This window comes from Eucalyptus grandis, chromosome 1 (genome assembly GCF_016545825.1).
Source record: "Eucalyptus grandis isolate ANBG69807.140 chromosome 1, ASM1654582v1, whole genome shotgun sequence".
Taxonomy (NCBI): domain Eukaryota; kingdom Viridiplantae; phylum Streptophyta; class Magnoliopsida; order Myrtales; family Myrtaceae; genus Eucalyptus; species Eucalyptus grandis.
Genome location: NC_052612.1, coordinates 40,811,454 through 40,835,779, shown reverse-complemented (window position 1 = coordinate 40,835,779; position 24,326 = coordinate 40,811,454). Strand labels below are relative to the sequence as shown.

Genomic DNA, 24,326 nt, shown 5'->3' with positions numbered 1-24,326 from the left:
TGGTGAGGCTCACTAGCCCCATGAGGGATGGGAAAAAAAGAGAAAAAAAAGAAAAATATAATAAAAGTCTAAAAAAATTTAAAAATTCTAATTCATAAAAAAATTTGAGATTTTACAAACGTATTTTTATTTCAAGAATAAAAATTTTGAGCGATTATCAAATGCTTTCAAACATTCATAAACTCGTCCATTAAACAAAATTAAAAAAAAATTCTAAATAAAATTGTTTCCAAGAACAGAATTGTTACCAAACGTATCTTTAAGTATCACAAGCGCTTGCTGAAAGAATGGTTCGAGATCTGCAAACGGAAAAGGCAATTAAGTTCCCTAATGACACCATTAGTCATCGAGATGAGCCCAACGAACTGCAAGTCACGAAGTTATCTCATAATTTTCTCAATCGAAGTTGCTGCAACTCTGGCCCATCGTTTGAGATCGATTTACTCGTGATGCTCACACTCTACATTCAAAAGGAAGAACCGGCCACGCTCGTCATTACTTCGCCTTCATTCATCAAGCATGCTGACAGGAAGTTTAGCGAGTCGCACAGCAGTATAACATCTTTGCAGAAACTGCCCTCCAAGTGTAAGAAACAGTTCGCCGAAGCACACGAAGCCAAAAGCTAGTCCACGCAAAATTTTTCATCATAAAATCCCTTTCGATTAGAGAATTTCTGTCATCAGGCGGGGTACATGTTTACACTTGCGTGGACTCTTTTCCACTTTGAACATGGTCTATAGCAGGATGAACAAGAGATTCATTTCCAACTTTTCATCAGATCATCGAAAAAGGAAAAAACAAAACAGCGTTATGCAGCCTTTGGCATTTCTTGTATCTGAGAAGTTGTCATTGGCACCAAAACTCATTCAAATACCCAGGATATGCCAATGCCAAATGGACCCTAAGGATCTATGCTTCAAGTAAAATCCCAAATTTGTAAGCAGGTATCTGAAGATTATGGTGGTGACAATTTCCTGAACAAGAAGGCTCGATCATTAGCTTTCCAGGAAACCTTTCTCCTCCAGATATGATACTACTTTTCCGGCCATTGCACCTGGTGCAGGGCAAATCCCGTCTTTCTGACTTAATTCTATCTGTTATAAGGAAGAGTTCTAAGTAAGTAAACCTCAGAAGAGATAATCTCGTTATGAATTACATCTATGCATGAAAAAAGAAGTACATCAGGTAGCCGGATATTCACGTCTGTACCCCTGGATAATTTTAAAAAGGAACTACAGGACATGCCAATCTTCTATACCTCACATTTCAACGGTGGTTCATATGGATCATCAATTCCTGTAAAACCTGCAATATCATTTTTTGAAGGGTTAATTAATAAGATATGTGAAGAAGAATTGCTGGACCATCTAAAATGTAACATGTTAATGTCCAAATCGATTCATGAAACAGAACCCTATACAAGTAAATCACATCTCATGAGTGGACGCTGCAAATAATGCTCAAACAGTATATGTATTCTTCTCGTAAAATGCAAAGTATTACTATAAACATGTACGGCCACTGCAAAAACATGGAATTATTGGGAGCTTAAGTAGTCCCCTTGAGTTTTCTATCAAGCAAATTTGATGGTCTCATCTGCATGCGTTGTTCGTGGTGACATTCAAGAAATTGTCTTTATTTGCTGCTACAGTCTAGAAAAAGGTCAAGGAGCAAACCTTTAATCTTTCCAGCACGTGCAAGCTTGTAGAGGCCTTTTGCATCTCTGGCCTCACACAATTCAAGCGGCATGTTCATGAATACCTATATACAGTCCATCTGTTATTAGCGCACCTTCAATAGAGCTTAATCCAAGTTACGAGATAACCATCTATGAGGAGCTTGCCTCAATAAAACTTTCAGGCAGCATTGCACGGCAAGCATCACGGTCTTTTCTATATGGGGATATCAAACTGGCAATGCATACTAATCCAGCATCAGCAAAGAGCTTTGCCACTTCACCTTCATGAAGGAGCAGAGTTTAAGAATTACCATGGCAAGACTAGACCAGACAAATACCACGTGAAAGGCACTAAGTGTTAATTTCTAGTCGACACAGACATCGCTATGAGCTTCTTGTCTTTGTTGCATAATTACTTACCAACCCTTCGTATATTCTCTGCTCGATCCTCGGCCTTAAATCCAAGATTCTTGTTTAATCCATGGCGAAGGTTGTCTCCGTCAAGGACATAAGAAAGCTTTCCCCTGGTATGCAATTCTCTACTAATTGAGCATGCCAATGTGCTTTTTCCTGAATGATATGAGTTGAATATGAGGAAAAAGAGAGCCAAAAACAAAACAAAACACAAGGACATCAAGTCAAATCATGACAAGTGATTCTGTTAGCATCATATCCAAGTAGTCAACTTTAGCAGTCATCAAATTCTACTACTCATTCACTACCGGTTGTATTTGCCAAATGCTACACTCAGTTGCCTCAAATTCTACTACTCATTCCACAAGCAAACAAACTACTTGGACCAACAGCCGTACTAAACCTTTGTCAGCTGATGCAAAGAAGTCCTCAAAATGATCTTAGATGCACCAGATGTTACATTTATAGACGCTCGCCAATTAAGTTGTAGGGATAACATGGAAAGTCCTTTGGAAGTCACGGATGAGTAATTAGAACTTAAATCCCACTATCACTAGAGGTTAGTGCACTCTAGAAAAGGAAGTGTCATTCAGTCGCCTGACACAGCAGTCTCAAAGGCCCCCGGGAAAATCTAAAGTAAGCCCTTGTCACAAGGCTTACTACACATTAGTCCACTGAGAAAAATAGATCCCTGGCCAATGCATCCGTTAAACTAAACCAACCACAACAAGCAATGACACAGCAATGGCTAACACTGGTTAGTACTTTTTTATCTACATAAAGTCAGAAGGGTCTCCACAATCAGGTTCCTTGAAAAGTCTACATGCAAAGGTGTGAAACACATGAAACAAAAGATGTGATCTCTTGAACAAGAATGGATCTCCACAATTCATTTCGCCATAGCCCCATTTTCTAACACAAAAGAAATGAAAAAGTATGGTGTCAACACGTTCAACAAATGCAGTGACAGCTCGTACATGTTTGTAAGCAGTAAATCATAAGCAAGTTAATTACACCTGATCCACTAAGACCCGTAATCCATACAACACATCCCTTTTGGTCAAGTAACCTCTGCCTTTCATGCTTCCCCACAGGGCACTCATGCCAAAATATATTTGTAGAATTCCCCAAAGTAGACATCAGCAAATATCCTTTCCTGTTTCAAACCACACAAAGGACATTTAGTTCATAAAGATATTGCTAGGTATGAAAGACTACTAGCTCACACTAAACTATGGAAAAGACAATTATGAAAAAGGAAAGATCGCAGCAAGACTTAAAGTTGACAGGTAACTTTAGTATGTACTTCTGTGAGGTCTAGTTTTCCAGGGCTTAATCCAAGATTCATGAAGTTGATAAGGTCTACTCTTGGTCTTACTCTGACATGATGCGAGACAGTTTCAAAATCCCACAACCAGCGCACAAAAATGCAACTAGCCATCATTTGAGGCATTTCCCTGAAGAAAATTACGTAAGAACTTCCACACAAAACATGCATGAACCGAGGTGTGCCATCACCAGTGTTCCATTTTGATTTGGTTCCGATGCGATGCATCCCTATGTAACCATTACTGAACCACCCCACTAACCACACGTGAGTCAGGACTACACATATTCGCAGAAGAGGTGTTTTTTGTCGTGAAGTAAGTCTTCATAGAACAAATTTACAAAAGTTGGCGGACCAAGAATTTGCAACTGACTTCAATTCCAAATACAAGTAGAGCTTGATGTCAATTTTTGACGCAGCTTTTCCTTTCTTTTTTTTTCCTGTGCTGGACTGCGCGAGCTCACCACACTCTCAATCATGGCTTCTGATAATACAGCTAGAACGTACCATAAAATTATTCCGCTTTCCTTTTTTTACAGAACATTGCATCATTTCGCTTGCTAGAGGAACAACGCGGTGAACAACAACAAGCAAGCAATAGCTACGCCCGGAGTTCGACGCAGTGAGTACAGTCCCCAATCCTCCGATCACTACAATTGCGAGACACGTAGTCGATCGGAAAGCCGATTCCCGAAAACCCCCGCGGGAGCATAAAACAGAACAAAGCCAAGCCAAGCCAAGCCAAGCCAAGCGCGGGCAGATCAACCGAACCGCGACGGCGGCAAAAAGGCGGCAATGAAATCAGAAACAACGCCAGGCGCCTACTAGTCCACGATCCATCCAAACAATCCGCGGCGGCGCCATTTTCCGATCTACGGAGGGGGGAAAATCCAAACACGGCGAAAACAAAAAGAAAACCTAAACACGCTACGAGCTCAAAACCGAGCATGCGATAATCCATGAGCGAATGCGGGAAACTCGATCGGCGGCAAGAGGTCGACGGCGTACCTGAAACCGAGCGGCGGGAGGTCGCCGGCGGCGATCTTCAGAGGGCGGGGGGGATTGCGGAGGCGAGGAGGAAGGCGGGCGAGCGAGCGAGAGGAGTGGCGGAGAGGACGGAGCGAGGAGTGGAGGGGGCAGGATTGAGGCGTGCGAGGGGGGTGCGGAGCATTTATGGAGATGTCGAGGGATTGGGAAATGGAGATTGACGGAATGAATCTGGACGCGCCTAGCGTGATGTTGCAGAGCCATGACCGAGGGGAAAGGGATGACGACTTTGGAGTTAGGAGGAGAGAGCTTCCCTATTTTTTCGTACTTGGCTTTTTGGGGCTCTCGCTTTTCGCGGGTGCGCATTTATGCATCCCACTCATTTCCCGGATATATATATATATATATATGTATGTATGTATGTATGTGCGTATGTATGTGAGCTGCTTTTTTTATTAGGATAAATATAATATTGGATGAATTAGGATGGTTTACTAAATTAATATGCCAAGTGATGCGATGATGCTTTTATTAGTAATTGAATATAATCCGTTGTTTCGAATGTTATTTTTTATAATATGTCGCATTGCTTGGTATATCAATATTTAGTCGTTTCGCTTATTTAAAATCAATAGTCAATTATTGAAATTTAGTAAAATTGTGCTCTTGATTTCGAGGGGGAATGAATTTTTATTTCAATTGCCTATGCACTAAGCTTCAGCTAATTATTCATTGTGATTAGGCACTCTTTCTCTCTCTCTCTCTCTGAAAAAACAAAACATTTGATGGTAAGGCACGAGCACGACCGTGAGTCAAGGTCATGCGACCTCCATGGAGCCTGTGCAGCTCTAGACACGGAGATTGATGGCTGTGGTTGAAGGTGGTGAGGTCACATGGATGGTTGTAGTCAGGTTAGATCAATCTGCATCGACGGTGCCTAGGTGAGGGCAATCAAATTTGGTGGTGGTGATGGCAGTTTTGGAGTTCATGGTCAGGGATTTCATAGGTTGCACTGGCAGCTAGAGACCACAATTAGCATGATGGGGAGAGATATATGACAATTGACAACAATAACAACTGTCTCTTCCGATGTGCCATCCATCTAAAGAGGGCCCGTCCATTTTATTTTATTTTCATTCATTTATTTAACAAAAACTTAAAATTATTTTACTAGGAAAAGTCGAGATAATTAAAAGAGAATTGACATATTTGATCAGACAAAATTCCAAGCATCTCAAATATCATTACTTCAAAGAGTAACATCTTCTGGATATCTTTTGACTTTAGCAAATTGTGAAGTAATCTCTCTTAAGTGCTAAATACTTGAGATGGTTTAGCAAAAAGCATTAAATAACAACAAAAGTTGAAACTGACTACATCTTCCTATAATCCTAACTGTTTCTCAATAAACGGATTACTAAATATAAATATCAATCACATCCTAAATAATTATACCAAACCTAAATATGTAAACGTGACGATATCCATATCCGTATCACACAAATTGGAAAGTTGATTGGAGGAAACATGATCCAATTCGGATAGTATTATTTAAGTGGCAAAATTATTTTACTTTTCCCTTGTCCAAGAAGAAAGAGATTTCCCCAATGTCACGTAACACGACATCCCTTAGCCGATAATTCATCCTTCGGCACATGGAGGTGGAGCCATCATGAAATGCCCGACACAAAGCGCCGAGCATAATGATACAATAGCCACCGGCGTTGACGATTGGACCCTGAAGCATCTTCTTATTTTCCCATTTATCTCGTATATACTTATATTACGTAAATATTCTATTGTAATTAACAGATAAAAAAAGTAAAATTGACCAAACAAAAAGGATAGAATAGTAAAAGGAAAAGAAAATTAATTACCTTCTTCCCACAGAGAATTACGGTTGCCAAAATTCCTTTATTGTTGCAACAACCAACTTCATACTACTCTTTTTTTTCTAATATATGAATAAAAGTTTGTTTGTTCGTTAGTGAAGGGATTAACAAATTCTGATAAAAAAGAGAGAAAGGATTAATAAATATCCATTTTGGCTATGTTTGGTAGGCAATATAAAATTAGTAATGAGATCGTTTTTGTTCCCTCCTATATTTGGTTGCCGTTCAAGACATGATAATGCTGGATATAAGAGGGTTATAATCCGAATAAAATTATCTAATGTGGGTAATATAGAAGCTATTTTTATAAAAAGACTGAACATCTCATTCTCCATGTTCTCCGTAGCTTGGTTCTCGTTGAAATTTCAAGCTCACACCAAAGTTTCACCAAAGCAGGAGGATCGAAGTTCATTCTCCTCTGTAGCTCTCTGGTCTATATTGAGACTTTACAAAATGAGAAAAACGTCATAAATGTCATAAATTTATTATATTAGTATCGATTTAGTCATAAATATTTTGATATAGTGTCAGTTTAGTTATTTCAACTAATTTTAGCGGAATATTACTTATGTAAATGTTAATGGATAATTTTTTAAAATAATATTTTCATAATTTTTCATTTTTAATTACTCTCTCTCTCTCTCTCTCTAGTGACTCCCTCTCCCCCTCCTTCCCTGTTCTTTCTCTTGCCATATGAAAAATTGAAAATCAAAAAATTATTAAAATATTACGAAAAATTATTCAAGTCAGCATCGGCAGTGCTACGTAAGCTAGTCGACATTCACATCAACAATATTCGGTAAAAATTAATAAGAATAACTAAATTGGCACTAAACCAAAAGATTTAAGCATAAATTGATACCATTAAATCCTTTGGTCCTATTTTTGAGCATTATCAATGATTAGGTTTATGACATTTCGTTATTTTTCCTCTTACGAAAGTTATGAGAGGGTGGAATCACTATTTTTTAGAATTACAAAGATGAATGGCTATGATTTCTCTCTATTGAATTATCTTGTTGACATCGTTGTAACCCATTTACAATTTTCATCAAAGTCAATGATATCCCTTACTAATTAAGCACTATATTGATTGTTATCTCCATTTACTAATTAAGCGCTATATTAATTGTTGTCTCCATTTGTGCATTTTTTGTTTTTTTTTTTAGTAATGAATCTAAAATATTCTTACATAGACAATAGAATATGGAAACACTGGATCTATTCGCCAAATATTAAATTGAATATAGCAAAATCAATGGATCCCACATCTTATCATGTCGAGTTATATCCTAACTTGATATCCATACACTCAAACGCAATCCTGATGTTTACTTTTAATTACAATTTGTATTGCTATAGAAAAATAACGTTAAATATCATGTTCCTCAATCCAATTAAAGCCATCCATCTTATTATTAGCTCACTTTGACGTCACACAAGAAATTTAAAAAAAAAAAAAGGTCGATTGGTCATGATTACTCCATTTTTCTATGGTGAATATTAAGAAGTTCAGAAATCTTTATCAAAGCAGCAGCTACCTATCTTTCCAACCACTCAAAGCGTTCGTGGCTTGAGAGAGGACTTTTTGGATTAGTTAGGCACTCGCTCCCACATCGGTCTATTCACATTCGACGGTCCTTTCACTAAATCGACCCCACGCTAGACCCGACCCGCGCCACCCAGCAAGAAAACGGGTCGGGTTATTTGATCGGGTCAGACGTGCCGAACCCGAACCGTCGCGGATGGCGATCCTAGGGGCGCGACGGCGAGCGCCCGAGCTCCCGTCGAGCCTCGCCGGCGGCCGCTCGCGGCTCCTTCACAGGAGCAGAGCGCAGATCCATTCGCGCGCGGTTTCCTAGCGGATCAAAGAAAAATGTCGGCAGTTCTTCTGCTGCAATCGGAAACTCAATTCCATTTCTTCTCCGGCGAAAACAAGAGGACCGAAAAGAGAAAAACGAAAAGCCAAAAAGCAGAGAGAGAATGTCAATTACAAGCGGCGAAAGGAATCTCTACATCACACCGATCGTTACAGAGAGATACACGAACCAATTCGATTCCGATTAAGCCCCCCAAAAAGGGAGAAGGGGGGAGGGGAGAAAACCCTAGCTGCTCTTGACCTTATCCGGCTGATTCCTCATCTCCTTGAGGTTCCTCCACAGGTACCTCCCGCTGGCCATGTCGACGAATATCCAGAACACGTTCTCAATCACCTGAACCGGACGGAATATCGATCCGATCAGACGCAGTTCATTTCGAAAAGCGAAAGAAAGAAAGGGCGGAAAAACAAGAAAAGAAAACAACAAATCCATATCGAACCGCGGCGCCCTTACCTTCCTGAGACCGGGATCCCTGTCCTCGTCCGTCCTCGACTTCGCCTCGGCCGCGGGCTCCGGCGTCGAGGCCTCGTCCTCCGGCGATGACCGGACGGTCCGCCACGCGAAGTAGCCGGCCAGGACGGCGGAGAAGAACACGAGGATGAACCTCAGGGGACACATTCCGGGAGCGAGCGAGCGTCGGGGGCGATGAACGCTAGTCGGAGAAAACCGAGAGGCGTGTGGGGAGAACAGGATTCCCTTCCTTTTTCCTTCCTCCTTGAAGATTTCGGTCGAGGAGAGAGAAGCGCCGGGGGCGGGGAAAATGACGGAAATGGGGTTAGGTAATAAGGAACGAGGGCGGCCCGGTTTGCTCTTCTGGCTTATGTAGGCCACGTTCCCAAGCTTGGGAAAAAAAAAAACGCGTAGTGGGTGGCGGGGCAAAATGCTTTTAATTCGGCAGCGCGGTGTGCGACTCAGTGCGTGCTGAGCTCGCGGGGGATTTTACAAAGTCAAAGGTTAGCTCCACCTGCCATACTTTTCATAACTTAGTCAATAGCGTTCTAGGTAAGGAAAAACATTATCTGCAGACCTTTTCCATGTTAGAGAAGAGCTTGTTTGGCTCGTTCACCCCCGAGCTGTCGTCACCCTCCCCAACCAAAACATTTGAACCTCAATTTTTTTTTTCCTTCCCTTTTATTGTAAGTTAAAGAACGAGTGGAGTGACGTCGTGTAGCTACGCCCTTCTGGATGTTTCTGCGAGTGGGCCGTGGGCCCACGATGGAACGAACGATTGGCTCGAGCCGGGATTGCCTTGAGACTAGAAAGTGGGTTTGAGACAGATGGGCCTTCGTTGTTACTGTTATGTCGGCGTGCTACAAAGATAAGAAGTCTCCCCCACGCATGATGATTTTGATTGTTCAAGAGACTAGGTCGATGGAGGTTGTCTTGTATTAGGTCGGGAACCCGTGATCTCGCGAAAAAGGATAGATGGCCTCCCTTCATCACTAGACTACCGCTCTTGTTGTTATTGTTTGATAGATGATGAACACTTGTCTCCACTTATATCGAATTTTACATGCATATTATGAGGTTAAAGATAATCGCAAAACTGAATAACAAAAAATAAAAATATCTAAGAGTAATTATTGATTGGCATAATGCATCACGACATGGGTAAGGACGTGCTTTTATTTTGATATCATGTTTGGCTATCGCCATTCATAGAAATAGTTAATGATTGGAGTATTGCTTAGTGCCATTAACCATCAAGACATTGCTCGAAGTGAGGATCTACTCGACTCGTGGGAGATAATGGGCGTAGTGGGGGATGAGATAAGACGAGTCCAAAACACGCCTCCGCCAAGAGACGTATACAATAAGAGGACGTGCTGAGCAGATGACCCATTTGAATATAATGGAACAGCTGGGGGCGTCCTGGCACGTGGCCAGCAATCGTTGACTTTGAATTTTTCACGCCACGTTCTTGAAAGGTTGACCTCATCTTGCCACCATTGGTATTGGGCCTTGGGCTAAGGTTCAAAAGGTGTTTCCACTGCGTTTCTTGAGGCTATCCGGGCATCTCGAGGTTGCTTCTTGGGCTCAGATGGTGGTGGGTCCAGAATGCACGGCTGTTTTTCAGCTCGAACGCTGTCTATTTCGAATTTGAAGTTACCTCGTCACAAACTTTTGCTCAGGCCTGGCCTAACTTCCATCGCTCAAATAAGTGGACAGATATATACAGGCACACACAAGATTAGGCCCGCGGATGTAAGCCTTTCCCGTCAAATTGCAACATCATGCAACTGCCTTTGGTCGGTCTTCGGGTCAAACTAAGAAAGCACCTTACTCCCCGTTTTTATATTTTCAGCCAAAACGAAAGATTTGCTAGATGATAAAACATTAAGGTCTTCGATATTGAAAAAAGAACCGGCCTAATTGCTCTGCTCCTTAATTACTGAGATACGGCTTACGTTTCTCACAAGATCAAAGAAATATGCACTCTCTTCCAAAGCGGATTTTGGCACGTATAAGTTTGAAACTTACACTCAAATTGACAAACAAGTTCGGATCGAGTGGAAGGGTGCCGACAAAACAAACAACAACCGCCAAGCAAGGTAGCAGGGAAGCCACAAGAGGCGGAAACCGGCCTAAACAACAACTACACAACAAACGCTACATGGCTAGCGAAATAGAGGTAGCTACACGGCAGAGATGAACCCCAACAGCAACCAGCAGGAGCAGCACCAAAGACGCACCAACCAGTTACACACTCCATTGATCGCAAGTAGACACTCGAGCACCACCAAGCCAAGGCGACCGAGCGACCGAGCAGCAATGGCATAGGAATAGAACAAAGACACAAGAGGTCAGCCATATAGAGCAAAGTCAGATGATGGACGAGTCAATTCTCTAGTTGCGTTGAATTCTCCTATTTCTCGAGGTGTTGTCAACATTATTAAAAGTCAAGGCTTTATCATTGATGACTTTGATAAGCTGATTCTTCAAAGCTGGAATAGATAGAGTTTGTTCCCTAAATAGGATGCTGTTCCCCACTTTCCAGATCAAATGGCAAAGGGCATCAAATGAAAAACGAGCAATGCAACGATGTAAGTCATTGCTAGAAAGAAACTTTAGGGCCCATTGAAGATTGTTCTGCCATGAACCGTTCTGCCAAGGGAGGTTGCACCTACCCGCCCAAAAGGAAGCAAGTGTGGCGGTGATACGACACCCAAAAAATAAATGATCTCTAGAATCCGGCTTGGGGTTACAAAAAACACATGAAGCATCATCAATCCTTCTAAGAAGAACCTGTGTGGGAAGTCGGTTCTTTATTATGAGCCACAGGTTGAATTAATAACGGGGAGTGAGCGAACTATTCCACACAAGAGAGAACCAAGGGACTAATGTTGCTCTCGGTTGAATGATTTCCCATGCGGAAGCAACTGAGAAGGTGCCTGAGGTGCTCTCACTCTAGCTGAAGCGATCCGGATTCTGGGAAGGAACGGGAAGGGGAAATTCCCATGCCTATATCACGAACTTGACCTCGCGACCCTCTGGTGAGAACAGGTCTGCCACCGAGACCTTTCTGGAAAGACTTGACTATTAGTAAATGTATCTGTCTGAAAGTAAGAGGTTAAGGGGTCCTCTCGGATGCCAATTATCAAACCAGAGAGAGACTGAGCATCCATCCCCAATAGACCAATAAAAGGACCGGTGAAATTGCCTCCTAAGAAGGAGTATCTTCTTCTAGGCCCAAGAACAAACTGTTGGTCTATTAACAACCCATAAATTTTCCCTCTTGAGGAAATTAGAATGAATCCACTTACACCACAAGGATTCCTTGTCGGTGAAGAGGATCTAGATATGTTTTAGCATAAATGCCGTATTACAATCCTATAACTTGGGAATACCTAGTCCCCCTTCTTTCTTAGGAAGGCAAACATTATCTTAGGAGACTTTGGCATCTCCTCTTCCCAGCCCAGGGCCTTTTTAAAGGAACTATCTTAGAATTTGTTCAACACAATCCAACATAGCTCTAGGAATTATAAAAACACTAGCCCAAAAAGCTTGGTTAGCATGGAGGACTAACCTTCTAAGCTGTAGCCGTCCAGCAAAAGATAGAAAGCGTTGAGCAAGTGAGGTCAATGGTCTTCACATAAAATGATTCCGACTATTAAAATTAACTTCCTCGCATCTCCTTTTGTTTTCTGGAAAACCCAAATTTTGGGAAACATTTTCCACAATCGTTTGTATCACTTGCAAAACTGAACAAACGAAAAAAATTTGCGTCGTCAAATGAAAATGTTTAGCTGTAAATTGCCATGAACAATGAAAATATTTTTGTTGGCTAATTATTCCATAAGATATAACCAATCATTTTTAAGAAAATAATTTTCACATTGTTCATTTTTTTATGAAACAAACAGCCTTAAATTATCAGATTTTTTTTCGTGCATTAATAGAGGTAGGGCACAAGTTCAAGAAAAGAGGTTATTTGCGATACGAGAACATATCTAATATGAAGTTAGAAATGAACGCTGCAACAAAAAAGCATCCCAATAAGCCAAGTCACATTCGAGAGAAAAAGTGTGACCCTCGAACTATGCCTGGCTAGACAAGAAGCAAAAAACATATGGTTAAACCCATAAGATGTTCAAAATCATGAGAACATTAGCATTCATTGACATAATATATTGGTTTTGCTAAGAAGATCTTCTAACAATAGTGGGGGTCATATGAAGCTAAGCTAAAGCTTGCTACGTGGAACTTTTGTCAAATCCCCTTTTGTGAGTGCGGCTTTAACAGAGCATTAGGAGCCCGAGTGAGTTCCAAGTAAGAGGGGAATCTAGGGTCGTCGGGCCTCTAAAATAGGTGGCAGCACCTTGTAGATTCTGAGATGGATTCCATCCAAGATTCTCAGACCTAGTGGCATCCGTCCCTATCTGTGCTTCACTCACTTCATTATCATCATGGGGCATTACGGTCTGTCTTGTTCTTGTGCTCTTCTTTCCAAGATTTTTCCAGTGGGCACGTAAAATGCTCCTATTCTATTCGACGCTTTGATCGATTGCTTTAAGACTTCTTTACACAAGCCACGACTTCTTTACACAAAGCCACGGTAATGCCATTGATCAGGGATAGGCAGTTCATTTTTAAAGTCACCACGATTATCAAAATTGATATGGTGATCAAGGCGATTCGTGTAATTAAGAGTTTGTACGAATGAGAGTTGATTTTTTCATCTAGCCGGAATGGTGAGATGCAATTTCTTCATGCCCTTTATGAAGTTCCATGGACAACTTCGATGGAATAAAATCGGCTTTAGTGTTTTAATCGATTAATAGAAAGATTACTTCATTAATGGGTTAGCTTTTAAGAAAGATAAAAAGGAAGAAAAAGAGAGAAAAAGTCATGTCATCGCGTAGAATCTTTTTTAACTTTGTTAGAAATCTCATATCAATATGGGTAGCCATTGACCAGGACAGGACAAGACACCCATTTAATTGGAACTAGAACATCAAATCGTTTCTCCTTTTTATCCCTTTCAAAATAAAAATCGTGGTACCCACATAATTTAATTTTTTCATCGCTGGAAACTTGTATTATGAGCTAACGTCCTTGCGAGTCCCTGAGGATTAGCTAGGATAGGGAAAGCAATGGAGATGTAAATTAAGAATGGTTTACAAACTCTATTTATGAAGTAATTTGGAAAGACTTGAACAAGTGTCGCTTATTTGAGCGAGAATTTCTAGGACAATACTATTACTCTAAAAGTTTAAATTATTAAATATATATGTGATTTAAAATTTAAATACCCTCAACTTTCTGCCTCACTTGTGAGCTCAAAGTGGTATGAAAAATTGAAACCATTGCCAATGGTTTTAAAATGTTTAAATTGATAAATGAATATGCAGTTCAATATCTACATCTTCTAACACTCCCCCTTATATATAGCTTAGACAAGGCAAATAAGGGAGGTTTGGAAAAATTTGAATTTAAGGCCTCTTATTAATCACCTCTAACTCTTTTAGATACTTAAACTGTTAGATAAATGCGTGATTTGATATCTAAATATTCTAACGATTTGAATATCAATATATATAGTTTTGTGAAATTATTCTCCGAATCAATGCTATAATCTAGTAGTGCTTCTCATTTGCATAATTAACTTTGTTAAAAAAAAAGAAAGAAACATCGCCCGGCAAGATAGAAGTTGAGGAACCCTCTGTGGATAAGAAGACAAGGGCTTAGTTAGTGGGAGGCAAAGTGGGCGGCCATGCGGGTGGCCTCTTTTCCATCTTGTTCTTTTTGGGGGGTGTCAATGTTCATATTTACTTTCCGTCTATCCAAAATGCACAGAGAATTGCAATATGGGTAATGAAAGTTTGGTGGAATGGAATCCAGGCCACTGTTAACACTCGGCCCTCTCCATTTGGAGAAGTATATTGCGTCCTAATCCATTTCGAGTGACGCTTTGGTGTCGTTGAATTAATTAAGCGTTGCAATTTTTCTTCTTTGCGTAAGAAACGTGGCAACGGAATTATCTTTTAACCTAAGATATTAATGCAATCACGAGTGACATGTACCATTTCATAATATGTCACGCTGTATAAGCATCACGCTCTTTTCCTTTGCACACTGGCTCAGAATCTTTTTCCTAGAGTGAAAGGGCTAAGGTGCTAAAGTTGTTTAGTGGCCAGGAAATTATAAATAAATCCCTCTTTTAATATGTGCATTATTGATGAGAGGATGGTCTTTCTTATTGAAATGGAGTGGTGGTTCGCTTGAGGGTCGTGATATCCTCTTCAGATTCAATGATGGCATCGTACGAATTTTAAAATAGAGAACGGAAAAAGCATGCACTTAATTATGTGCTCCTTTTGTAATCACTCATTCTCTAATCTTGCCCAAAAGCCAATCAAGTTTAGAGTGAATATCGAGCATTTAAAGTTGGCTACCAAAGCTCCAATAGGCATACGTCTCTAGCTCTCCCCAAAGGTTGCTATCAACAGCAAATATATCTTCTGTTTTATTTTTATTTTTATTTTTCTTTTTTTAGTTCTGAGATCATCACAAGAAAGTGACAATCGACAGGTTCGATTTCATGAATGAAGCATTGCAATTGCTGGTCACCAATTCATATGAAATTATCCAAATCCTAGCAATGCTGGGGATCGACTATGTAACTAGGTTTCCAGTTTGGCACGGCTCTTTCACTCTGTCATAGTCCCACCCAACTTTAATTTAGCTTAAAGTAGACAACAACACATGGCTCTTCCAAGCGTAAACAACTTATCTTATTGTAAAGCATTTCGGATGAGAAGAAATGGAACGAAGTGAGGTATATGATAAAAAAATGAAACCGAATAGATCTAGTTGATTCTCAAATGATTTGCCGAGACCGAGTGCTATTGGGAGTCAGAAATAGCTTTTCCCTTAAAAGGAGATCTGAGCACGTGCTTTACAACTTATTCAACCGGAAAAATCTATTTAGGGTTTGAGAAAAAAATTGCATAGTTAGACATGAAGTTTGGTTTGGTGACGGGTGAAAGATGACAATACAAGGATTGCAATATAACTCGAACCAAAACGTGAATGAAGAGAGAAAGTATGAATAAGGTGTTGGACGCAAATTACGCAACCCCAAGATCTCCATAATCAGAACAAGAACATGTATAATTGAGTAGAAATATTAACACACCTGGGGTTTCATCGAACATAAAGCGGAATCAGAAAATGGATTACCCACATATCAAGGGGATCCACGCATCAAGTCATTCTCCTCTATTACTCTCCGTATTACTAGCTCAATGAGGCGGCCCCTCATGTGTAGCGTTAGGTAAACGCCCTTTAGGTGAGGATACATGTGAGAATTATGGTTAGAGGAGAGACTTGAGCATTATTTATAGAGTTTCCAACCAGTCCCCCTCATTACGGGCCAGGCTTAATTCGGCCCACACTAGCTAGCTCATATTAGACTAATTAAGAAACATTCTATCTCACCTTAGACTAAACCCCGTAAAACGGTAAATGTTAAACGGTAAATTACAATATCAATTAATGTAGTCCACAATTAGAAAAACTCTTACATTCTCTCACTTGGACTATATTAATTGAAATCGTACTGTATGTACGCACATTGGTCTAGAGATAATTCTTAATAGTCAATCCTATCCCATAAAGTTTTAAACACCGAATCATGGCGATAACTGCATGTATACACACAGAGCCTTCCATGGGTACGAGTGCTCTCAACTTTATTGATATGAATTCAATATGGTAGTATGGCAAATGGATAACAACTCTCATAGAAAGATCCCATTTGTTAGTCACCATTCTCTTACCTTAGGTGTCACAAAAACTTGTGCCACTAGAGAATGCTTTATGGTTCCAATGAACCCACATATCTTGTTCTTATGGTTAACCTTTCTTTATGTATCACAAGACATATGCACAAAGCTAATAATCGGATGCCCGGATGCCCCTAGCCTTCACTCAAGGTTTATACAATCATTTCAGATTTTATCAATATGTACTCGAAAATATGTCAAGGTTTGATTATGGGGATGATTGTGATATATGGAAAATATCTTCAGACTCTGAGTCTGACTCAGTCTCACTGGAAGTTTGGTAAGAGGGAATGGCACAAAGAGTTTGTTCAGATGGTTCTTCATCAGCAGAGAATAAGGATTCAATATCATCATTTTTTAGAGAAATACCTATTTCATTCTGAATGTGATTGATTAGATGATTCTGACCTTTTCTCGCTTGAGGATAATTTTTGGCAAAATGTCATTTCTGATTGCAAATGTAGTAACGGTTTGATTTTTTGTGGCTTGTGCGATCCTTTCTTTTGCGTAGGTATCGCCATTTCTTCTTTTTTCGGAAATGCTTGGAGCCATGTTTGGATTTCTTTATCCAAAACTTCTTGTAGTGTTTCTTCTTCCGGGAATACTTGCCACATGTACCATCACGGTCTTTCTTGGAGCATTTAATTTTCAGCTCCTGACGGGAGCAGGCTGATTCGAGGCGTTTGTCATCTGTGATGTATGTGCGAACCATCTGGCGTTTTAAGCATAATTCTTCTAGGCATAGATGGATTTCTTGCTGTATTTCTCCCAAGGGAATATCTTGTACTCGCCTTTGTTTTCCAAAGAACGATCTTTCAACCATCTGGGATAGTTCTTTCGGGATGGAAGTAAGGAAAACATGCCTCAGATTTGGATCTGCTCCGACTTGATAAAAGGTTTGAAGCATTATCTTAAAATGCTTATCAAGATGTTTCTTCTGGAGGGAGCAGCATCGTATTTCAAAAAACTCTCTTCTTTTTATCTCTATGAGATCACCGGGTTTTCCCACAAAGACATGATATAGGAGAGTGATGGCATGGCTGAAATTAGGTGACATCAGAAAATGAATCTGGTCTTGTTCTGAAAGTGATTGCCACTAGAGCTTCAAGCTTCCTGTGAGTCTTGTAACAAAGTTGTACAAGACGTTATTCATATCATGGTTGGTGATAGACTGGGTATTCAGCCAGGTATGAAATTCTTCAAGCCTTATCGGCCATTTCTAATAAGGAATATCATCAATGGTGAAGAATTGTTTTGATGCGATGGACACATGCTGAGTAGGATTGCTTGTCTGACCCATTTCTAGGTCAGAATAATTTGATTCCATATCATCATCTGGGGGGTCGGCCATGAATATTGATGAAGTAACTGGTGCAATAGGGAGGGTATCAACTGTAGGAATTGAGAAGGATGAGGAGAAGGAGAGGGATACTGAAGATTCTGTTTCAGTATCATGAGAAGTTTGCTCTCTTTGGGAGCAGAGTCCTGCTTTTTCTGGATTGGGAGGATCGGGTTGTTGGATAACGGGTCGGGTTCTGGGTGCCTAAGTCCTTTAGAAAAGATTCTAATGGATTTGATAACATCATCTAATCTGGCTTTTCTTTTATAACAATGGAATTTGATCCTGTAGGTGGTATTTTTTCTTTCCCCTTTTCCTTCTGCAGGGCTTTGAGGCGATTTCGTAAGTCTGCCATATCCGGCTCTCTTCTGTAAGGATCTGTTGGAATAGTGGCAAAAATGGATGTTTGTGGCGGTGGGGGTAAATACCCGGTTTTAACAGGAGGTGCCAATGGGTCAAACGGTCTGAACCTTCCTTCTTCAAGAAGCTGGATTTGGTTTTTGAGCTTCTCTATTTCTGGCTTTGGATTTTCGAGATAATGGTACCCAAGATGTTGTCCTGATTCCAAGGCGTGAAGCCTTTTCTCGGAATTCGAAAGTATCTTTTTGGTACTTTCATCATACCTTCGGAGATCTTGTTGCACATTTCCAATTTTGGAGTCAATTGCCTTGAAGGAATTGTTTTGTGCTAACGAGTCTCGATTGCCAATTTAGAACGACTTCAGCGGCGAGTTTTTTTTCTATCTCCTATGTTCATCCACATCAGTGGGAGTAGGGACTTTAGGAACATGGCGGTATCTGCCATGGGGATCAATAAACTCTTATGTAGCAGGGAACGAGAGTTTAGAACTTTCCTTGACAAGAGGAGGAAAGTCAGTATCCTGAAACATAGCAATAGAAGAAGTAGGTGGTGCTTCTTCTGGAACTTCGAGGGGGTAAGAGTGCTTCTTAGCCCACTTAAGGATTGGCTTATAAAATGGAGAGAGGACTTGCTTTTTATGGGGAGGAGATGGTGGTGGTGTTTTTGGTGGATCTGGTAAGGCTTGGAATGTAGTACTGGACTCTGGTGGTGGAGATGGTGCATAAGAAACCATGAATTGGTATTTGTCGCATTCACCAAGAGTATCAACGGAGGAATCTCCGTCTAAGTACCTTTGGAACATCTTATCCTTTGGCCTTTTCCGTCGAGATGGAGATTTTGCAAAGGGGTCTACCTCGTCAGCAAAATTTATACAGGAGGAACATTGGCAGAAAGGATCCCAAAAACAATGACCATAATTGTCTTTATAGTAATGAACAGGATGTCCATCACCATCGAAGTGTCGAACATGCTTTTTTGGATCTGGCTCGGAAATGGATTGAGGAACACATGGTTCAATCATGAAGAGGGTTTGGAAGATAGAAGGACTTTCTTCTTTTTCCTTGCCAAATTTGATGGAAACAGTTCCATCTTTTTTCTTTACGAACTCTGAGTCCGTAGACTGGAAAGGCTTGTTGTGCTGATGTAGCTTTTCGTAGTTGGTAATTCAGGTCTCTGGAAGGCGTTTGGCCAACGTATCCTTTGGGATCTGTCTAGGAACATGGATACAAGATGCCTGGTCATTCTGCATGGAGATGAATAAGGCATCTTCATTACCGTTGTTGAAGTTGAGGTCAAGTGCATGGTTCTGCACTCGATAAACCATCTGGTAATGTAGTATCAGTAGTTTGAGGGGCTCCAGTAAGTTGAACTTGGACTTTCATAAAAGAAAGTAACTGAGGATCTGAAAGGGCGATGTTGAAGTTGGGGTATAGAGTGATAAAGACTGTTCCTGCATTCAAAGTAGTTTGAACAGTACCAATGCAAGCATGCTGGTATTGTAAAAACCTGGTGTCTAGCAATGCTATTCTTGCCACAACTGGCAAACCTTTTCGACTGTGGAAAGTTAGAAAAAGACGAACAGCTCCATAATGGACATGAGTGTATCCCAGTTGAGCCCATTGTCTAGGAAATTCTGGAGGGATCTGGAGAGTAACAAAGTATTCCTTTTCAGTAGCAGGAATAGGATGCTGGTCGAATTTGGAGGACTGGACGTACTCCTTTACTTGCTTTGGGGTTTGGTGAATAAGCTGACAAATGGAGCGGATGGGTGAAAATGATGAGTTTGGCTTTGCAAAAGCAGAATAAGGGTTCATGAGGGGAAGTTGGGTTTCAGAAATCTTGGTTTCATCGCTAAGAGAGACTTCATAAAGATAATCTATCTTTGAAGCATTTGAAACACGAAATTCTGGAGGTGTTGAAGATGAAGATGAGGGAGCAAGAGAAACTGGTGCTTCGAGAATTTTTGGTTCTGAAGACATAATGAGAAGAGATCTTCTCAGCTCTGGATTTACCTGTCAAGCGCATGGAATGGATAATATCAAAAACGAAACCATGGCTCTGATACTAGATTCATTTTCTAATGTCACCTAATTTCAGCCATGCCATCACTCTCCTATATTATGTCTTTGTGGGAAAACCCAGTGATCTCAAAGAGATAAAATGAAGAGAGTTTTTTGAAAGACGATGCTGCTCCCTCGAGAAGAAACATCTTGATAAGCATTTTAAAATAATGCTTCAAACCTTTTATCAAGTCGGAGCAGATCCAAATCTGAGGCATGTTTTCCTTACTTCCATCCCGAAAGAACTATCCCAGATGGTTGAAAGATCGTTCTTTGGAAAACAAAGGCGAGTACAAGATATTCCCTTGGGAGAAATACAGCAAGAAATCCATCTATGCCTAGAAGAATTATGCTTAAAACGCCAGATGGTTCGCACATACATCACAGATGACAAACGCCTCGAATCAACCTGCTCCCGTCAGGAGCTGAAAATTAAATGCTCCAAGAAAGACTGTGATGGTACATGTGGCAAGTATTCCTGGAAGAAGAAACACTACAAGAAGTTTTGGATAAAGAAATCAAAACATGGCTCCAAGCATTTCCGGAAAAAGAAGAAATGGCGATACTTACGCAAAAGAAAGGATCGCACAAGCCACAAAAAATCAAACCGTTGTTACATTTGCAATCAGAAAGGACATTTTGCCAAAAATTGTCCTCAAGCGAGAAAATGTCAAAATCATCTAATCCATTACATTCAGAATGAAATAGGTATTTCTCTCGAAAATGATGATATTGAATCCTTATTCTCTGCTGATGAAGAACCATCTGAACAAACTCTTTGTGCCATTCCCTCTTACCAAACTTCTAGTGAGACTGAGTCAGACTCAGTGTCTGAAGATATTTTCCATATATCACAATCATCCCCAGAACCAAACCTTGACATATTTTCGAGTCAAACTCACTGTCCACACTTCCCCGTAAAAATCCTCACATCAAAGTTTGCCAAACCTATCACTATTATTGCTCTCATTGACACAGGAGCAAGTTGTTTAATCCTAGACACCAAAGTTCTTCCTGAAGAATTCTGGACTCCTTACACTAGATATTTCAATTCTGCGTCAGGAGATACTTTGTCCACCAATGTTAGAACCACTCCTTTAACTGTCCAGTTTTTCCCGCAGTGCTCCATAACTGCAAAGATTTTTGGATCTAACCTTCCCAATAAAGACCTGATAATTGGGTGGGACATCATGACTCAAATCTCACAGCTTCGCATCATTCCTGGAAAAGGTCTTAGATATAAAGATCAATTCTCTGAGTTTGTCAATATCCAAAGACTCTTTTACATCCAAATGAGTCTACTAGATCCAATTATGCAGAAATTGTTAGAATCTTGTTCAGAATCCCATGCAGAATTCGCTCAAAAGTGCTCTCATCCTTTATGGAAAAACCTAGAGTTCTTTGTTCGCATTCCTTTCAAGAAAAGTGAAGACATAAACCCGACCAGGGCGAGCCACATGGGAATGAAGCCAGAACATCTGGTTCTAGCTCAAAGGGAATGCTCGGAACTTTTGCAACAAGGCCTTATTGAAGTTTCCGACTCACAATGGGCTTGTGAAGCCTTTTATGTCAATAAGCGTGCCAAGCAAAACAGAGGAAAAATGAGATTGGTAATCAACTACCAACCTCTCAATCTTTTCCTCCAAGATGATAAATTCCCTTTACCATCTAGAGATTCTCTCTTTAGTGGTCTAACCAAGGCCCACATCTATTCCAAATTCGACCTTAAAGCCGGATTTTGGCAATTGGGCATCCATCTTGAAGACAGATCCAAAACAGGATTCTGTATTCCGAACCAGCACTTCCAATGGAAAGTTTTTCCTTTTGGCTTAAAAGTAGCACCATCCCTTTTCCAAAAGGCCATGTGTCGCATCTTCCAACCAATTTTATCAAGTGTAGCCGTATACATTGACGATATTTTACTCTACAGTCCTGATGAGTAGTCACACTATCAACTCCTTGAGCAGTTTGCAGAAATTGTGAAAAAACATGGTATTATGCTTTCTCAACGGAAGATGAATATTGCCCAAACATAAATCGAATTTCTTGGTATGCACCTTAACAAAGGTACATACTACCCAGGGCCACGTATCGCTCAAGAATTATTGAAGTTTCCTCAAGACAACTTCACAATAAAGCAAGTTCAGCAATTTCTTAGGATAATTAATTATCTCAGGGTTTTTGTCCCAAACATTGCAAAGCTTCTGATCCCTTTGCAATCCATGCTGAAGAAGAAATCCCCACCTTGGGGAAAAACTCAGACCAAAGCAGTCGCTGAACTTAAGGAAATTATGCAGAATCTCCCACCATTACAAATACCATCAACAGGCAAAAGGATTCTCCAAACTGACGCCAGTGACGAATACTGGGCAGCTATTCTTTTTGAAGAAATTGATAGTAAGAGACTCCTTTGTGCTCATAAAAGTGGAAAGTTTTCCCAAGCTGAAATGCATTACCATTCCACTTTTAAAGAAATCTTAGCAGTCAAGAATAGAATCAAAAAGTTTGAATTTCATCTCATCGGCCACCACTTTCTGGTGGAATTAGACATGGCATCTTTCCCTCAGATGACCAAGTTTAAACAAAAATAGATTCCAAATTCCCAACTACTTCGATGGGCTGAATGGTTTTCAAAATACTCCTTTGAAACTAAGCATATTCCTGGAAAGAAGAATGTACTTGCTGACTTTTTATCAAGGCCAAAAGCACCAGCCGAGATCAATATGTACATCAAGAGACCTGCCTTCCATATGCTCAATCATGGAGCGAAATACAAAATTGAGAACATCAGAGATTCACAAAGCTGGAAATACCCCCAGGAGATTATTCAGCAAATCTAGAACGACAGTCTTGTTCAGAATCTGGAGAACCTCATGTGGCAAAGCCACACATACCTATTCAGATTCAATGGAGGTTCGATTCTTTATCCTTTTGGGTTAAATATGAATTATCCATTCATTCATCCTCTTATCTGGAAGGAAGATGATTTCCCTGAATAACTCAAAACGTTATTATGGTACTTAACCAATAAGTATCTAATAGCTTTTGAAATTCCAACCAGAAGATTCATTGCCAACCTCACAAGGATATTCCTGCTCGGAAGAAACATCGAAAAAGAATGTGATAGAAATCTTTTAGAATTTCTAAATTGGTTCTATCATCCTACATGTTGGAAACAAGACTTGGAAAAAGAACTGAGATCCATGACGCCAAATCTTGAGGTTCATACCATCCTGTTTTTCCGACGTCCTTGGAATTTTTGCAGAAATAATGGTAGTAACAACACATTCAGAAATATTTTATTGAATACAAAAGTTGATACATATCAAACCGTTACAAAGTGTAATGAACATAAACGAAACCTTTATCAGAGTAAAAGCTAAAATAACTCCCACTAAACAATAGCATCTCATGATGCTCCTAGGCCCATGCTAATGACATGTCACTCAAATACACATGGGCATAGACCTTTAATCAGTGGATTTGCAACCATATCATATGTGGAAATATGTTATATTATAACGTCACATTTCTGTACCGTTTCTTTATGGTAAAAAATTTTGACCACCATATATTTAGACTCCTTGAGACATCTGTAGTAAATAAATAATACTACAAATTTGTTATCTCAATACAATCGTATGAGTCTATCCATAAAGTTAAAACGATTAACTTCTTCATGAGGTTCTGGAGCTTAATAGCCCCAAGTAACATGCTAAAAGAATGTTACTAACATTGCTTACATAGTAGAAGATAACATATAACTTTATTTACTGCACTTCCGGCTAACATAAATATGTATTCCGATATTAATTATATGTCATCAGAACAGCCAACAAAGTTTACATCTAAATACCCTACTAACTGCAATAATTGAATATGTCTATAAATTAACATATAATATCATGTCCTCTTTAAGTATCTTAAAATTTTCTTGACAGTAATCCAGTGATCACGTCCTGGATTTGACCGATATCTGCCTAGAAGTCCCGTCACAAAGACAAAATTTAGTCCAGTGCAAATTCGAGTATACATTATATTTTTAAGTGCACTGACACAAGGTACACCATTAATTAGATTTTCTCAATATCTAAATAAGGA

At 40.0% G+C, this 24,326-nt stretch overlaps 2 protein-coding genes across 2 annotated transcripts; both read right to left on the bottom strand.

The window, feature by feature from the left end:
- Window positions 1-637: 637 nt before the first annotated feature.
- LOC104442900 (adenylyl-sulfate kinase 3) lies at window positions 638-4,760 on the bottom strand. Its single transcript, XM_010056279.3, has 7 exons — window positions 4,428-4,760; window positions 3,109-3,248; window positions 2,099-2,248; window positions 1,844-1,959; window positions 1,677-1,761; window positions 1,259-1,305; window positions 638-1,094 (listed from the first exon to the last, which is right to left on the bottom strand). The coding sequence occupies exons 2-7, from the start codon at window positions 3,230-3,232 to the stop codon at window positions 996-998; spliced, it is 621 nt and encodes a 206-aa protein (XP_010054581.1). The 5' UTR covers window positions 3,233-3,248; window positions 4,428-4,760; the 3' UTR covers window positions 638-995.
- A 3,427-nt stretch (window positions 4,761-8,187) lies between these two features.
- Window positions 8,188-9,029, bottom strand: LOC104442890 (hypothetical protein). The gene is made up of 2 exons (XM_010056269.3): window positions 8,632-9,029; window positions 8,188-8,511 (listed from the first exon to the last, which is right to left on the bottom strand). Exons 1-2 carry the CDS (start codon window positions 8,794-8,796, stop codon window positions 8,404-8,406), a joined length of 273 nt encoding a protein of 90 aa, XP_010054571.1. The 5' UTR covers window positions 8,797-9,029; the 3' UTR covers window positions 8,188-8,403.
- Window positions 9,030-24,326: the final 15,297 nt, after the last annotated feature.

Coding starts and splice junctions, on each gene's coding strand:
- LOC104442890 (XM_010056269.3), bottom strand. CDS start 8,796: ATGTGTCCCCTGAGGTTCATCCTCGTGTTCTTCTCCGCCGTCCTGGCC. Junction 8,512..8,631: donor GGGATCCCGGTCTCAGGAAG/GTAAGGGCGCCG, acceptor CGTCCGGTTCAG/GTGATTGAGAACGTGTTCTG.
- LOC104442900 (XM_010056279.3), bottom strand. CDS start 3,232: ATGTCTACTTTGGGGAATTCTACAAATATATTTTGGCATGAGTGCCCT. Junction 2,249..3,108: donor TACGGGTCTTAGTGGATCAG/GTGTAATTAACT, acceptor CATATCATTCAG/GAAAAAGCACATTGGCATGC. Junction 1,762..1,843: donor TGCCTGAAAGTTTTATTGAG/GCAAGCTCCTCA, acceptor GACTGTATATAG/GTATTCATGAACATGCCGCT.